Raw genomic sequence first — 16,256 nt, forward strand, 5'->3', positions numbered from 1 at the left:
TAGTTTGAAAATTAGATTCATTTCTGAGACATTATTGATTATTTTCAAATTAATTCACTCTAACCTAACAAAGTACTGTAGCTTCTCCACTGTGTCCTGCTGGCATGACTAGATAAAAAGAACTCAGCTGCAGTTGGGGAAGACAGGCAACTGGAAACGGGCTGCAGCCCACTTCTGGAACTTAATAGAATCATAACCTTGAGCACACCACTTCACTCTTCATTCCAACTTCTTCATTTGCAAAACAAAGCATTTAGAGCTTTTGGTATCAAAGTTCCACTTCTGCTCTAAGATTTTTGCCAATTCAATAAGCTGTGTGTACAAAATGATTCATTTAAAGTGCCTTGAAACAGTACATTGATTAAATCTTCTCCAACTCTTGCAGTTTTATTAACCCTACTCATTTATTCAGCAATTTCTCTTTTTCCCAGTAATAGCTAGAGGAAGAATAGCTTGAGCCCAAGTCCTGAGTGAATGAAGCCCAGGCTTCAGCAGAACCTAAATAGTCCTTTTTAAAAGACTACAGGATATGAAAGTCCAAGTCATTTATGTTTTTTGCACTGGAAATTGAGAAAAGGCTGTAAGTGCAGTACACTTTTGATCTTAGAGTTGTCTACATTTCTCAAATTCAAAAGTCAGAAAGTTCAGGGACTACATGTGGGAAAAGAAGGAGGCCCTGAACTCTTCAATTCAGAATTGTTAAGAAGAGGTGAAGGAAACAGAGTACGGCAAAAGTACGGAGAACCCAGCTAGAGACAATTTTTGAGGTTTCTTTTTTTAGTTACGAAGTATCTTTCTAAATTATACTGTGAAAAACTTCAAAAGTCAATAAAATGAAACCATTTTCCCGGCCTAAAGCAAAATTACTCAGTTGCTAGTGACTTAATAGAATCTTTAACAATCGGATTCAAAAAGAGAACCAGCATTAGGTAAGTGGCGTTAAAGGTTATAGACTGACTTGGGTCCATTTCTAACCTTCTCTCAAAGGGTTAGAGCACATGTGCTGTCATTGGGCTGCTGAGAGCCCTTGTGGTTCTGCTGTCCCATCCTACACAAACTGAAAGGCTGGAAGGAACAGAAGAGTGCACCAACGGGTCAGAAGAGTTTACGGTGACGGTGCACAGACATAGTAGAGTTTGCACAAATTTCAGACAGAAGGATAGGGTGCTGTGTCATACCAGAGAGATGAATTTCCACGTGAGATATTGGGCCAGGAAGATGAACTGATTCAAACAAAGCACTTGCTTCAAAAAATCAGAGCCAAGCCAAGTGAAGCGACTGTTCTAGCCTTCTGCCTTCTATTTTCCTGAACCCCACCTAATGACATCTCTCCGTGTTCTTTCATCCAAAGTGCATGTTTAGAATTGACAGAGTTGCAATGATATAATTGTGGTGACACATGGCACCGAAATATCATCTCTGTTTGACTCTGAAACTGAGCACCAAACTAAGCAGTTAAACTGAGTAATTCAGCACAAAGTAAAAACGTTCAAGGGCCACGGGTGATACAGCTGCGTTAAATCAACTATATTAAACAGATTTTAACTTTTTAATTGTTAAACCTAGTAATTCTTCTCCTGTACCCTGGTGCTTTTTATTTTTATGCATATCATAAAATATATAAGATTTGCATCATTATTAAGTGGAACATCATCAAAGGAGTTTTAATTTGGATTTGCTGACTTTTATATGATGAGCTTCTCCAGCTTAACAGTGCACTAATTATTTTTTAATGGACTTTATTCTTAGAGCAGTTTAAGGTTCACAGCGAAATTGTGCAGAAGGTACAGAGATTTCTCATATACCCACTGCCCCCACACTTGCATAGCCTCCTTCATTATAAACATCCCTCACTAGAGCAGGGCATTTGTTACAACTGATGAACCTACATTGACATATTATTATCATCCAAATTATCATTTTTAATATATATGATCTTTTATTAGGTTTGAATGCTTCATATACAGTTTACATCTATATGTACATGTATATACTTACACATAGACTGCTTTTTTTTTACTTGGTAAAAATCCTTTCATATCTTGAAAGGATTAGAATATAGATATAAAATGATAATGATAAAACCTGGGATATGTCTAAGAAATCAAATTGTGAAAAAGGGAATGTGCATTTATAAAGATTTCAGTCCCAACACATCTTCCACAATCCTAATCTGTGATAAACTGAATCTAAATTGTTACTATTACATATTGTCAGAAGCAAAATTTTAAAAACTCATTCTTCTTTTGATATATAGCCTATTAATAAGAGTAAAAATATAACATTAAAATTATAAACATTTAGAAAGTGTTTATAAATCAAAAAACCTAAAACTACAATGATATCATTAAATCACTAGGGAGAGCAGGCACTTGAATTTGAACTGTTTTTAAAGTGTAAGAAAACAACCAGGAGAAAAAAATTGTTTTTTTGGTCACTCATGAACACTGAGAGTGACACACATCACATTGTATCTGAGGGAAATGCTCTTTTACCTCGTACCTGTAGAGGCATTCATTCCTTTTATTTCATCAAAAATCAGACCTTCTCCTAAAGTAGTTTAGTATCATGCACAAGGAAAAGAATTATTGACAAGAAATTAGGAGAACAAGCTCATCAAAGAAAAAAGTCCCTGTTTTTCCTCATATCTCTCATGTGTAATTATCATTCCGTAGAATTCACCTGAAAATGGGCTGGCACATTTTAAAATAAGAGCCGTTTCATTAGTTCTCAGTGCTCTAACTACTAAAAACAGCATCCTGGTTTTAGGGACTGCAACTCCTACAATAATTTCAAGCTAGAAATGAGTATCTCTGGTTTTAAAACACTAGCTCTTGTCTGGTTGAGGTAAGATAGAGCCCCAGTTACCAAACTTAGTGTTACCCCAAATTATAGACCTCACTTCACTTTCAGCATCACATAAACCAAATAGTTTTAAATTCATGTTACCATCCTCCTGACTAGAGAGAATCCTGGCCATTCATTTTCAATAACAGATCTTTCAATCATGTTCATTAAGCACTAAAATTACAAAGTTCTAATGTGATTAGTAATTTTAATTTGAGCCAGTGCACTCTTTTTGTTCATTTGAGGTCATTGACAATCCTACAACATCCCCAGCAAATTTGAAGCAACTTCTCTTTTGAATATCTATGTTGTTTGCATAAATAAGTCATGGTTCATAAAGCTTCAAATTATTCATGCTCCACAGTGATAATTATCTACTTGTATCATTTAGCATGTATGTATTCTTTAAGAATACTCATTGGGTTAGGCTGTTAAGTGCAGTGCCTAAGTATTTATTTCAAAATGTTTTACTGGTATGACTAAGAAAACAGAAAGTTGAAGTCAGACTGCCTGAGTTTGAATCTTGGTTGCTTTATTTATTGTAATAGCATTAGCTATGAGGCCTCAGACAAGTTTCTTAACCTCTCTGCCCTTCATATTCCTCATATGGACATAAATATGTGAGCAGTTAGAATGGCGCCTGGTACATAGTAGGGTTATATAAATGTGAACTATTATAATTTGCATTTATACCTTCAAAATTGCTTGAGGATCTGGCCACATCTCACCACCTCCACTGCCACTCTGCTAGTTCAAGTCACTTTCATCTCATGCCTATATTATTGCAATAACTGGTCTCCCTATTTTGGTTCTTGCTCACTGGGTAACTTATTTTAACACAGCAGCCAAAGCAATCCTATAAAAATTCAAATGGAATCATGCCACCCCTCTGCTTAAAACCCTCCAATAACCCCCCACCTTAACCAAGAGTAAAAGCCACAGTCCTTACAAGGGTCTCCATGGCCTCCATCACTGAGCCCCCCTCCAGGTACATCTCTGTCCTCCAGCCACATGGGACTCCTTAGGTTCCTCAAACAAGCAAGACTTACTCCTTTCATTGTATGTTTGTTGTTCCTCTCCCCTGAGTGTGAGTGGCTTTACCTGAGACACTGGCATGGGAGCTCCTTGTCTTCCAGGCCTTCCTCAAATGTCACTTTCCTGGTGGAAACTGCCCCAGTCATCTCATCTAAAACTCAATCCCCAAATATTTTCTCTCTTTACTTTATTTTTCTCCTTAGTATATTTTACCTTCTAATATATCATATTTCTATGTAGTAATCTTTTTCCTCAATCTCCCCACAAGTGTCTAAACTCCCTGAGAGCAAATATTTTTGTCTATATTGTTAACTGCTATATTTCTAGTGTCTAAAACAGAGCTTAACAAAGATACTTAATGAACAATTATAGAAAGAATAAAGGGATAGATGAATAAACAAATGTATGCATAAAAGACTGATTGAATGACTTGACAAAGCCAAGAGTAAATTCACTGAGACATTCTGCAAGGAAAGCCTCTCAGGCCTTTTACGGCCTCCATCTTGATAAATGGTGTTGGTCCAAATTTAGTGTAAAAACAACCCTGAGGCAAGAAGTTTCTCATGTGACACTTTTCTATTGTATAAATAAAAGGAACTCAGACATGGCACATTTATAGAAATGTTTGAAAGTTTCTTACAGTTAAAAGTTTTTAAAAGTTTAAAGTTTAAAAAAGTTTTTAAAATTTCTTAAAGGTAAACATATATTTACCATAGGCCCCAGTAATCACCCTTGACAGAGAAAAAATTATGTTCACACAGAAACCTGTATGCCATGTTTATGGCAGTTGTTATGCACTATGGCCATAAACTGAAACCAATGCAGATGTCCTTCACCTTGTGAAAGAGTAAACACACCATGGCACATCCATACAATGGAATAGTATTCAGCAATGAAAAGGAATAAACTACTGATTCACACAATGATGTGGATGAATCTTAAATGAATTTCCTAACATGAAGGATGTCAGACTCACAATGCTACAAATGATATGATTCCACTTATATGACATTTTGGAAGACAAACCAATAGGAACAGAAAATAAATCAGCGGTTGCTAAGGGTAGAGGTCACGAGAGGGAGTGACCTCAAAGCCACAGCGCAAGTGAATTGGGGGGTAATGAGACTGTGTCATGACTATGGGGGTGGATACATGACTCCATGCATTTGTCAAAAATCCATAGAACCATAAACCACAAAGAATGAATTTTACTCTATGCAAATAAAAAAAAAAAAAACCAACCCAGATTTGTGCTGGGGGTGGAAGTGGGGAGCCAAATAAAATATAAATTGTAGCAATTGACCCTAACTGTATTACTAATGAATGACACGACCACACTGAAGGGAATGGGGAGGAAACAACTACCCTAACTTACTTCAGAAAACAGTATTTTTGGTTGAATATTATAAGGCGAAAAGACAAAAGACCCTACACAAAATTGTACTTTTATTAGTAAATTTGTTTCTTACAGGGATATAGGTTAACAATTCTGAAACTAATGTATGTGAAGGTTGAACAAATAAGGGAATATAATATAAATAATATTTATTTATATTTTTCTCACTGTCTAAAAAAGAAGTAATAAAAATGGGGGAAGGTTATAATAAATCTTGTGGTGTTGGATTACAATCAGAGGTGTGAATTAACTTTTTAATACATATAATATAGGTAGATACAGAAATAAATACAGATGTGCATATACGCATGGGTTAATGTGCACACATACATTTCCAAGTGCTGTCCACTTAGAAGGCCTATATGTCATGATATCTAATGGCAAGGAGCAGACCTAGTCCTGAGATCTTGGTTTTTAAATATCATTCTCTAAGAAAAGGAATGGAGAAATAGTTGATTCCAGCCTGGAACAGGGAAAATACAAGATGAGTTTGGAGCATCTGATGGAGCTAAAAAAGTAAGGAAAGTACCCAAGAAAGGAAGAACACATGTCAAAAGATCACAGAAGCCAATCTGAAAGAGCTCTCAATGGTAGTACTGGATTTGGAAGAATGTGAGCAAAAGAAAAAAAAAATTGATAATGATAGTACTGGATTATAACTCATAGAATACAATAAATATCCATTAGTCCATACTGATATAAATAAATTATTGAATAAATAAATACAGCCAAATTATTAAAAAAATTATTAGTGCAGTGTTAAGCTGGAGAAGCTCATCATATAAAAGTCAGTGAATGCAAATTAAAACTCCTTTGATGATGTTCCACTTGATGATGCAAATCTTATTTGTTTTATGATATGCATAAAAATAAAAATAAAAAAGCACCAGTGTATAGGAGAAGACTTATAGCATTTCCTTACAGAAGAATTCTAATTAATAATTGTAAAAGGAATCAGAGAAATAGAAAATCACCATTAGAACATGAGAATACAAATTGTTGGCTGGGCACAGTGGCTCATACCTGTAATCCCAGAACTTTGGAAGGCCAATGTGGGAGGATTGCTCCAGGAGTCTGAGACCAGCCTGAGCAACACTGTGAGACACTGTCTCTATAAAAACATTTAAAAATTATCCAGGCATGGTGGTACACTCCTGTAGTCTCGGCTACTCATGAGGCTGAGGTAGGAGGATTGCCTGAGTTCAAGGTTGCAGTGAACTATGATCGCACTATTGCACTCAAGCCTGGAAAACAGAGCAAGAGTCTATCTCCAAAAAAAAAAAATATTGTGGGCGAGATGCACCCCTGGATACTAAAATTAATGGGCAAAAGTTTGAAAAGAAACAGGATATTTGCACAGTCTCAAAGTATTGCCTCACAAGATTTTTATTAATTATTACATATGGGTAAAAACAGTGATCTACAATGGAGAAACCCAACAGTAACCACCTTAGCCAGGTGATCAAGGTTAACATCACCAATAACAAGACACAAACATAATGTATCAGGTGATATTTTACACTGAGAAAGGTATAACGCTTCCATGGTATTCTTGCCAAAAAATACATAACGTTATGGAAAAAAATAAGACAGATCCAAACTGAGGGGCATTCTACAAAATACATGACAAGTACTCTTCAAAAATGTCAGGGTCATGAAAGAAAAGGAAGGATTGAGGAACCGTCAAGTTGGAGGAAACTGAGGATAATGAAAACTCAATGTGACGAGGGGTACTAGACTGGATCCTGAAACAGAGACAGGGCATACGTTTAAAAAATGAAATCTGAATAATGATTATAATTGAATTAATAGTTTATATCAGTATTAATTTCTTAGTTTCGGTCAATGTACCATGGTTATGTAAGATGTTAACATTTGAGTAATGAAGTGTATACGTAAAATCTTTGTACTATGTTTGCAATTTTTCTCTAAGTCTAAAACGATGTCAAAATTAAAAATTAAAAAACAGAAACCCAGCAAAACTGACCCTGCGCTTTATAATTTCCTTCTCTATTTATTTCATGCACACCCCTCTTCTTGCCTTCTCCGCTGCCATCACTGGCTGATCTGCTCTGTTCTCATCCCATCACATCCCACTCGTCTCCTGTGACTCTCACGCAAATTCAAAGCTTAGCGAGTGTCCTGGAGACTGTCCAGTGTCTAATGCCTTCTTATTTCAGGAAAAGATACTGAAGGCCACAGAGATTAAATAACGTGACCAAAATCCTTCAGCTAGTGAGTGGTGGAGCAAGAGTTTACCACAAAGCCTTAGGGAGAGAGGGATATAAGAGTCACAGGAAGAGTTGTCCTGCGTGACTTTGTGCTGCCCATGTTGTAAACCATGTATGTTTTGGGACCCAGGAAACAGAATGAGAAACTGAATTGAGTAAAGGAATATTGGCCCTGCTCTGTGCTGAACTAAATCGGGTTCCAGTTCAGATAGAACTGATGGAATGCAAAGACTTTGAGCACCTCAAGAATTCTGCAGCTGTGGGTCTGCAGCACTCCAGACAGGGAACATAACGACCACAGGCCAGCAAGTGGCAGCCACAGCAGTGCAGAGCAGCACATAAAAAACACTATCTCTAAGTACACGGGGAGATACTTTTTGGGGAAATAGATGGAAAAGCTTCTGAGGGAAACCTGTATTGCTCAACAAATGTCAGTACTAAAGCCAATGTGGTTTGTCATCATTAGCTGACGAAGCCTGGCTTGCATTTGCAGATGACAAGGAAAGGAATAAACAACATGACAAGTACAAAATCAGAGGTATGCATGAGGACTTATGGGAGTACCTAGGTGGAGAAAGGCAAAGAAGCCCTGCCTTCAGCAGGCGATAGTGGTGCTGAGTCTAACAGACCTAAGGAGCTGACTTTGAGCCAAGGGAGTACATCAAGGTTTCTCAACCACACCCCACTATTAACATGCTGGGCCACATAATTCTTTGCTGTGGGCATTATATGATATTTAGCAGCCTCCTTGGCTTCAGCCTATAGATGGTAGTACTAACCTTACCCCCTAATAGTGACAAAGCCAAAAATGTCTCTAGACATTGCCAAATACCACGAGGGGAGACAGAATGTCTCCTGATTAAAAATCACTGAGGTAGAGAGGACTGAGAAAGGGCATTCTAGGCAGACAATAAAAATAAAGACTAAAGGGGGAATAATAAGCAGTTTAATATATCACTTGTAGCATGGCACCCAGCTAGGAAGAGAAGGGAGAAGGGTGCTGCTGGGCAGAAGCCACTCATAGAGAGTCTTGAATAGCTGATGGTGCTAAAGTTTTACCATTTGCCCCTCCAGATCGCCCCTCCCTGCTCTGAGGCTGACTTTTATGGGTGGCATCACAGAGACTCTCTTGTCCTTTGACCAACAGGAGGCACTGGCAAGAGACTGGAGGGTGGAAGGAGAGAGAGTTTGGGAGCTTATGCTCAAAGCTCCCTCTCTGCTGGCCTGCGATTTGGCAAAGGCTGTGTTCCCTACGTTTATAGCTCCTTCCCAGTGACATCTCTTTCTTGGCACCAGTTCTCATTAGGTTCTGGCTACATAGTTCCTTCTACATACCTCTCTTAAGACCTGAGGTGGTAAAAAATTTATGATGCTGCTGGTCCCGGGGTGCCTCACTGGGCCTTTTTGTTTCTTTCACCCAGCCAAAAACCCTCTGTAAATAGCTTCTTTATTAGTTTCTCTTCAGTGACACCTTTTTGAGTATGGCATTTGTTTCCTGCTGCAAGGCTAACACAAAGCAAATACTGTAGACTTTATCCTAGAGTTGATGGGAAACCATTCAAGATTTAAAACTTAGTATTAACAAGATTAGTTCATCATTTGATCTTTTTCATTTGATAACTGTGGACGGGATGGATTTCAGGAGCAAAAGAGTTGCTTCAGAAACACCAGTGAGGAGGATTTAGCAATAATCCAGGTAAGAGATGGTGATTATCTGACCAAAAAAAAAGGGTAGTAAGTGCAGAGATCACAGATTTAAGAAAAATTTAGGGATTAAATTCCTCAGTAGGGGTAACTGATAGAATGTAGATGACAAAGAAGAAGGGGTCGGGGTGAAGGCCAGAATTTTATCTTAGGAGATGACTGGTTGTTCCTGCCTATCACCAACAGAACAGAAGCTCTGGAGCTTCTGAACACAAGAGCAGAAGCAAATTCAAACTTACTGGGGAAAAGAATGAGTCATTTTTCGTCAGGTTGAATTTGAGATGTCTGTGGGACGTCCAAGTGGAGATGTTCCTCAGGCTGTTGCATATGCAAGCCTGAAGCTTGGGGAGGTGCTCTGAACTTTCTGTGTGGACTGCAGAATCATCAACTACAAACGGTTGCTGAAATTTTGGGACTGGTGTTAGGGAACAGAGGCATTCAAAAAATGGGCAGAGAAAAGGTGGAAGAAAGCAGAAGAGGAATGGCCAAAAATGTACAGGGACACAAAAGAGTGTGCTCAGCCCAAATACCAAGGGAGTAAAGAGTTAGAGGGGAGTTATCTAGACTGTCAGTTGTAGAAAGATCAAGTGATCAGGGTACGCTACTCCAGTTCCAGTTAGGGGCTGAAAACTAGCTATTGGTTTTGTACTCTTCTCACAGACTGGGTATCAACAATATATAAACTGCCCTGCATAGTGACAAGTATAAGGTAGACATCTTTAGTTAACTTTTTCACAAGCATTTACAAAAGTTCACACAATATACACAGTAAATACTAAATGTCAATTTTAAAAGTTAATAAGAAACTATATAAATTTTATTGTAATGTAAGATACCCACTGAAGTTAGAAAAAGTCAGAACAGTGATCTAGAAAATAAAGACTTTACTACTTTGGATGAATGAGTGGCCAGGGTAAGCAACACTTCATAGGCCACAGATTTCTAGATAAAGTTGGATCCTATTGAGTTAAACATCAGTGTTGGCAGCAGCTGAAGCTGAGGGAGATCCTATCAAAAAAAAATGGTGATCATTTTATGGTAAAGTGTATAAGGCATGTCCAGTTGGAACTTTCTCCAAAGATATAACAGTTCTAATTTTTCAAGACTTTTTAAAACATCTGTGGACCAAGAAACACCAGTATTCATATCCATAGGGTTGATAAAATCTACACACATGTTAAGAGTATTTACCTTTTGATGTAAACTTAACTGGCACATGTCCTCCTTGGACATGCAGGGTTTTCCATCAGCTTTTCCAGAAGACAAGCAAATGAGCAGATCCCAGGGGCCCGAATCACCTAAAAGCAAAACATTGAAAAACAATTTTTTATCAGATATTTTAAAGCAACTATTTAGTTTTTCAGGTTAAAGAATGCAAGTATTTAAATTTTAAAACACAATTAACATTGACTCTGAATATATTTAAAAGAAAGAGTCAATATTCAAAGTAACTAAAATTCAACTTTTTAAATTTAGTAGGCTTGGGCTAAATTAGAAATTATACTTAGTACTGTATTCTATAGAAAATTCAATTATCTGAAGATATAAAATTTCTTTAAAAAAACTGAAATTAAAATACTTTGAGTCTCTGATTTTATAAATTTATAAAGTCTTATTTGTAGATTGGGAAGAAAGAAGGTTATAAAATCTTTTAAGATAGGAGAAAGTTGTGAAATCAAATAATGATAAGAAGTCAAAACATAGAATATTTTGTTCTGGGCTTGGTTATTCCTACTATTTTTCATAGATCTAAAGATAAAATATTCTGTTATAAGATTTCTTGCAAAGAAAAAATTGTGCTAGGCAGAAAAGAAAATTCAATGAAAATAAAAAAGACAAGTTTTGTGTAAAAGGAATTTGTGATCTAGTTATAGACAGAGTTGAGTTTAAAATACAGAGTATAACACAGACCAAAGCAAATGATATTTCAACTATTTCACCAAGGACAAAGCTCTTACCAAATTACATAAATCATAGTAACTTGCCAAAATAATCTCAGAAGAGTACATTCTTGCATAATATCTGAACATTTTAAAATTAACATTTATGTGTACACATGGGTTTATTTTCCCTTATTGTCTTTGATCTATGTATATATATTTATCAACATGCCTTGCATATAATTGGTGCTTTGAAAATATTTGTTGAATGAATGAATGAATGAATAACTAGACCCTGATAGGATGGTAAACACATTACCTCATGGAGGTAAAAAAAAAAAAAAAAATAATGAGCTTCAATTTTTTTCCCCTTCTCAAGGTTTTTATTTATTTATTTATTTATTTTTTTATTTCAGCATATTATGGGGCTACAAATGTTTACGTTACATATATTGCCTTTGACCCACCAGAGTCAGAGCTTCAAGCGTACCCATCCCCCAGATGGTGTGCACCGCACCCATTACAGGTGAATATACCCATCCCCTCTTCCCCCCTTCCACCTGCCCAACACCCGATGAATGTTACTACTACATGTGCACATAAATGTTGACCAGTTAATACCAATTTGATGGTGAGTACATGTGGTGCTTGTTTTTTCATTCTTGGGATATTTCACTTAGTACAATGGACTCCAGCTCTATTCAGAATAATACAAGAGGTAGTAGACACCATTGTTTTTTGTGGCTGAGTGGAACTCCTTGGTATATATATATATATATATATATATATATATATACACACCACACTTTATTAATCCACTCATGTATTGATGGGAACTTAGGTTGCTTCCACATCTTTCCAATGGTGAATTGTGCTGCTATAAACATTCAGGTGCAGATGTCTTTTTTATAGAATGTCTTTTTTTCCTTTGAGTAGATGCCCAGTAATGGGATTGCTGGATCAAATGGTAGACCTACTTGTAGCTCTTTGAAGTATCTCCATATTACTTTCCACAGAGGTTGTACTAGTTTGCAGTCCCACAAGCAGTGTATGAGTGTTCCTATCTCTCCATATCCATGCCAACATTTATTGTTTTAGGACTGTTCGATAAAGGCCATTCTCACTGGAGATAAGTGGTATCTCATTGTGGTTTAGATTTGCATTTCCCTGATGATTAGAGATGTTGAGCATTTTTTCATATGTTTCTTGGCCATTAGTCTATCTTCTTTTGAAAAGTTTCTATTCATGTCCTTTGCCCACTTTTTGATAGAGTTGTTTGATTTTTTTTTCTTGCTGATTTTCCTGAGTTCTATAGAGATTGTAGTTATCAGCCCTTTGTCGGATGTGTAACATGTGAATATTTTCTCCCATTCTGTAGGTTGTCTGCTTGCTCTCATGATAGTTTCCTTGGCTGTGAAGAAGCTTTTTAATTTGATCAGGTCCCATTTATTTGTTTTTGTTGTTACTATGATTGCCTTTGAGGTCTTCTTCATAAATTCTTTACCTAGGCCAATGTCTAGAAGAGTATTTCCAACATTTTCTTCTAGAATTCTTATAGTTGCATGCCTTAGGTTTAAGTCTGTTATCCACCGTAAGTTGATTTTTGTGAGAGGTGAAAGGTGTGGATCCTGTTTCAGTATTCTACATGTGGCTATCCAATTTTCCCAGCACCATTTATTGAATAAGGATTCTTTTCCCCATTGTGTGTTTTTGTCTGCTTTGTTAAAGATCAGATGGCTATATGAGGATGATTTTATATCTGAGTTCTCAGTTCTGTTCGATTGAGCTATGTCTCTCTTCTTGTACCAGTACCATGCTATTTTAGTTAGTATAGCTTGAAGTATGGCAAATTGATGACTCCCAGTTTGTTCTTTTTGCTTAAGATTTGCTTTTGCTATACAGGGTCTTCTCTGGTTCCATACAAACCACAGAATTATTTTTCTAGATCTGTGAAAAATGATGTTGGTATTTTAATAGGGATTGCATTGAATCTGTAGATCACTTTGGTTAACATAGACATTTTAACAATGTTGATTCTGCCAACCCATGAGTATTATGGTTTTTCACCTGTTTATGTCCTCTGCTATTTCCTTCCTCAGTGTTCCATAGTTCTCCCTGTAGCTGTCTTCTACCTCCTTAGTTAAATACATTCCTACGTATCTTATTTTCTTTGTTGCTATTGTGAAGGGTATTGAGTCTCTGAATTGGTTCTCAGTTTGTCTGTTGTTGGTGTATAGGAATGCTACTGATTTCTGTACATTGATTTTATGTACTGAAACTTTGCTGAATTTGTTTTTCAATTCCAGGAGTCTCATGGCAGAATCTTTGGGGTTTTCTAGATATAAGATCATATCGTCAGCAAAGAGAGATAGTTTGACCTCTCTGCCTTCATTTGGATGCCCTTGATTTCCTTCTCTTGTGTGATTGCTCTGGCTAGGACTTCCAGCACTATGTTGACTAGAAGTGGTGACAGTGGGCAACCTTGTGTGGTTCCAGTTCTAAGCAGGAATGCTTTCAGTTTTTCCCTGTACAGTATGATGTTGGCTGTGGGTTTGTCATAGATGGCAGGTATCATTGTTAGGTAAGTCTCATCTATGCCTATTTTGTTAAGCATTCTTATCATACAAGAGTGCTGAATTTTGTAGAATGCTTTTTCTGCATCTATTGATAGGATTATATGGTCTTTGTTTTTGCTTCTATTTATGTGGTGAATTACATTTATAGATTTGCATATGTTGAACCATCCCTGCATCTCTAGGATGAAGCCCACTTGGTCGTGATGGATTATTTTTTTGATAAGCACCTGAATTTGGTTTGCTAGGATTCTGTTGAGCGATGACATAGAAATAGGTATCTCAAAAATAACCAGAAAAAAATCCCTGGGTAATATCTAAAAGAGTTGGTATTACCTTAGAAATTTTCCCCCTTTTAGATGGAAATTCAATTTACAAAACAATTAAGTAATTTCTGTACATGTTGCCTCTTTTGTTTAGCAATCCTGAGACAAGTGTATTTGCGAGTAACTATGCCAGACCTCATCAGTCATCTCTTGCATTATATATAGTGGCTTCTAAAAAGCTAGTAAATAACCAACTTCTCCAAACCCCACTCTTTTCAAATTTCCCAGAAGAATTTCTCACTTGAGAAGCACAATGTTTCCAAAGAAAGGCTTTATGAAAAAAATGATCACTAAGGAAGAGGGGTCTATGACAATTAGGAATGAAATTTCACTCTCCACCGATCAATTCCTTTTTAATTTGACAAACCCTGTGCCATCTGGTCTATTGGTTCCTCTGTTTTTAATTGTCCTGTTGCTGGAAGGGAAACCTTTCTGCCACACAAAGGGATCCACACAATTAACTCAAACTCTTGTCCTAGAGTTTCTCTGTGTGCTTGATGTGTCTGAAGATGCGGGAAGATGGACAACAGTTCAAAGGTACAAAGGAGAAATGAAGCAGGTGATTTGGGGACAGGAGAAATCTCATCCACGGAATAGCCATCAGGCTTTGGCTTGGAAGATCTACCCTGCTACACATACCCTCACTTTGAAAAAACTTCAAACCAATTCCTGTAGCTAAAACTAAATACTACATGATGATTCCAATACTTTATTTTAAATGTGCACCTGGCTTTTTCATCCAAAAGCTTTTCATTTCTATTCAAAGGGAAACACAAAAACTGTTTTTATTCTTTATTATTTCTAGTTCAGGAAATAATAAAACCCTAGAAGAAACCTCCTGTCATAAGATTCCAAACTAAATATTTTAAGAAGATAAGGATATGCAAAGAGAGAGGGATTTCAAACCATGGACTGCAGTGTTTGGATCTTAAAACAGAACACATTTATATTCCTCTAAGTCTAAGGCATGCCCCTCCTCACTACCCAAGGCACACACATAATTTCTAGAGTTGTTAAAAGAAATATATATTTAAGCCATAAATGTTTAAAACTGGAAGACATGTTTAAATAATGCAAAGCATTTGGTTTATTAAGAACATCCTATGAACAGAACATTGTACTAGAAACATGAAAGTAAATAGCAAAAAAGAGCAGACGGTCACTGCCTTCAGCAATCTATTTCAAGGATCAAAACATTAAAAAGAAATTAGGATAACTTACAAAGCATTACATAGTTTCTTGGCATTCATAAGGGTGACCATCATTCAAAGATATTTAGTTAGTATTTTAAATTAAAAATTGTTAATTCAAAAATATTCTATAGCTCACAAATTTCCCCTTAAAATGAAGTAAAGTATAACTGAAATTTCAAGTGATCTCTTCATGTGCTTCTTCCCTAATTTTTGCTTCCATGGTTTGAAAATGTTGATTGCTTTCATTCAAAACTCCTATTGTTACCCTCACTGAATTCCACTTCAACAGTCCCAAAACCTCTTTTTCCTAGTTAAATATTTAGTAGACCTTTTCACCTTCTCTTCATTTCTATCTCTAACATTAGAAGTCAACTCCTTACCCTGCCTCTTAAGGCTCTCGTGTAAAGAAAAAGCTTTGTTTCAAGAGAGGTACTGGGTATTCAAATTTGGTTAAAGAAACCCTAAAGCCACATTGAAATGTGGATATTGGGCAGAGAACAAAGCACTTTCGCTAGCTAAGTAAATCACATTCAGAAGTTACCCTTAGAGCATTTGAGATACAAATTTGTACCTCAGCAAGATCACAAATTACTATGTATTTTGGGGCTTTGGGGCCACATTCCACAGCTGAAAGCATGCACGTTTAGCAGGCAAATGCCCAAGGTCTACAGCAGAGACTGCAAACTAGAAGCATATAGGTAAGCCAAGCCCTCAGATGGGGTCCATTTGGCCTGCACAGTGTTCTGTTTTGTTTTAATTCTAACAATTTTCCAAAATGGAAATGTCAGCACAATTCACACAAACATCCAGATTTCAGCCTTCATTTGAAAACTTTGAAGCTCTGGTAACACTGAGTCCCTCTCCTACAAGGCAGCAACTGGCTGGAGCCGCTTCTCGCCATGTTTCCAGTTTGCCATGGTCCTTCACTCCCAACCTGGCTCAAACTCTGCCTGGGCTCTGCCTCCTGTAGCAGCAAACAGTTCTAGACCTGGAGTAAAATACTGGTGTGCCAGGTTTCCATGAAGTGGTCATTTGGCCAATTGATGTACCATGTTTTAGCTTTTAAATGAA

The 16,256-nt window shown here is 36.8% G+C and overlaps 1 protein-coding gene across 2 annotated transcripts in view; it reads right to left on the minus strand.

The window, feature by feature from the left end:
- Positions 1 to 16,256, minus strand: part of CPED1 (cadherin like and PC-esterase domain containing 1) — a 265,832-nt gene that overhangs the window by 200,646 nt on the left and 48,930 nt on the right. For both annotated transcript variants that reach the window (XM_045564532.1, XM_045564531.1), the window contains exon 3: positions 10,405 to 10,511. In XM_045564532.1, coding sequence (XP_045420488.1) covers positions 10,405 to 10,511 — 107 coding nt within the window. The remainder of the gene's footprint in view (positions 1 to 10,404; positions 10,512 to 16,256) is intronic.

This window comes from Lemur catta, chromosome 11, assembly GCF_020740605.2.
Source record: "Lemur catta isolate mLemCat1 chromosome 11, mLemCat1.pri, whole genome shotgun sequence".
Taxonomy (NCBI): domain Eukaryota; kingdom Metazoa; phylum Chordata; class Mammalia; order Primates; family Lemuridae; genus Lemur; species Lemur catta.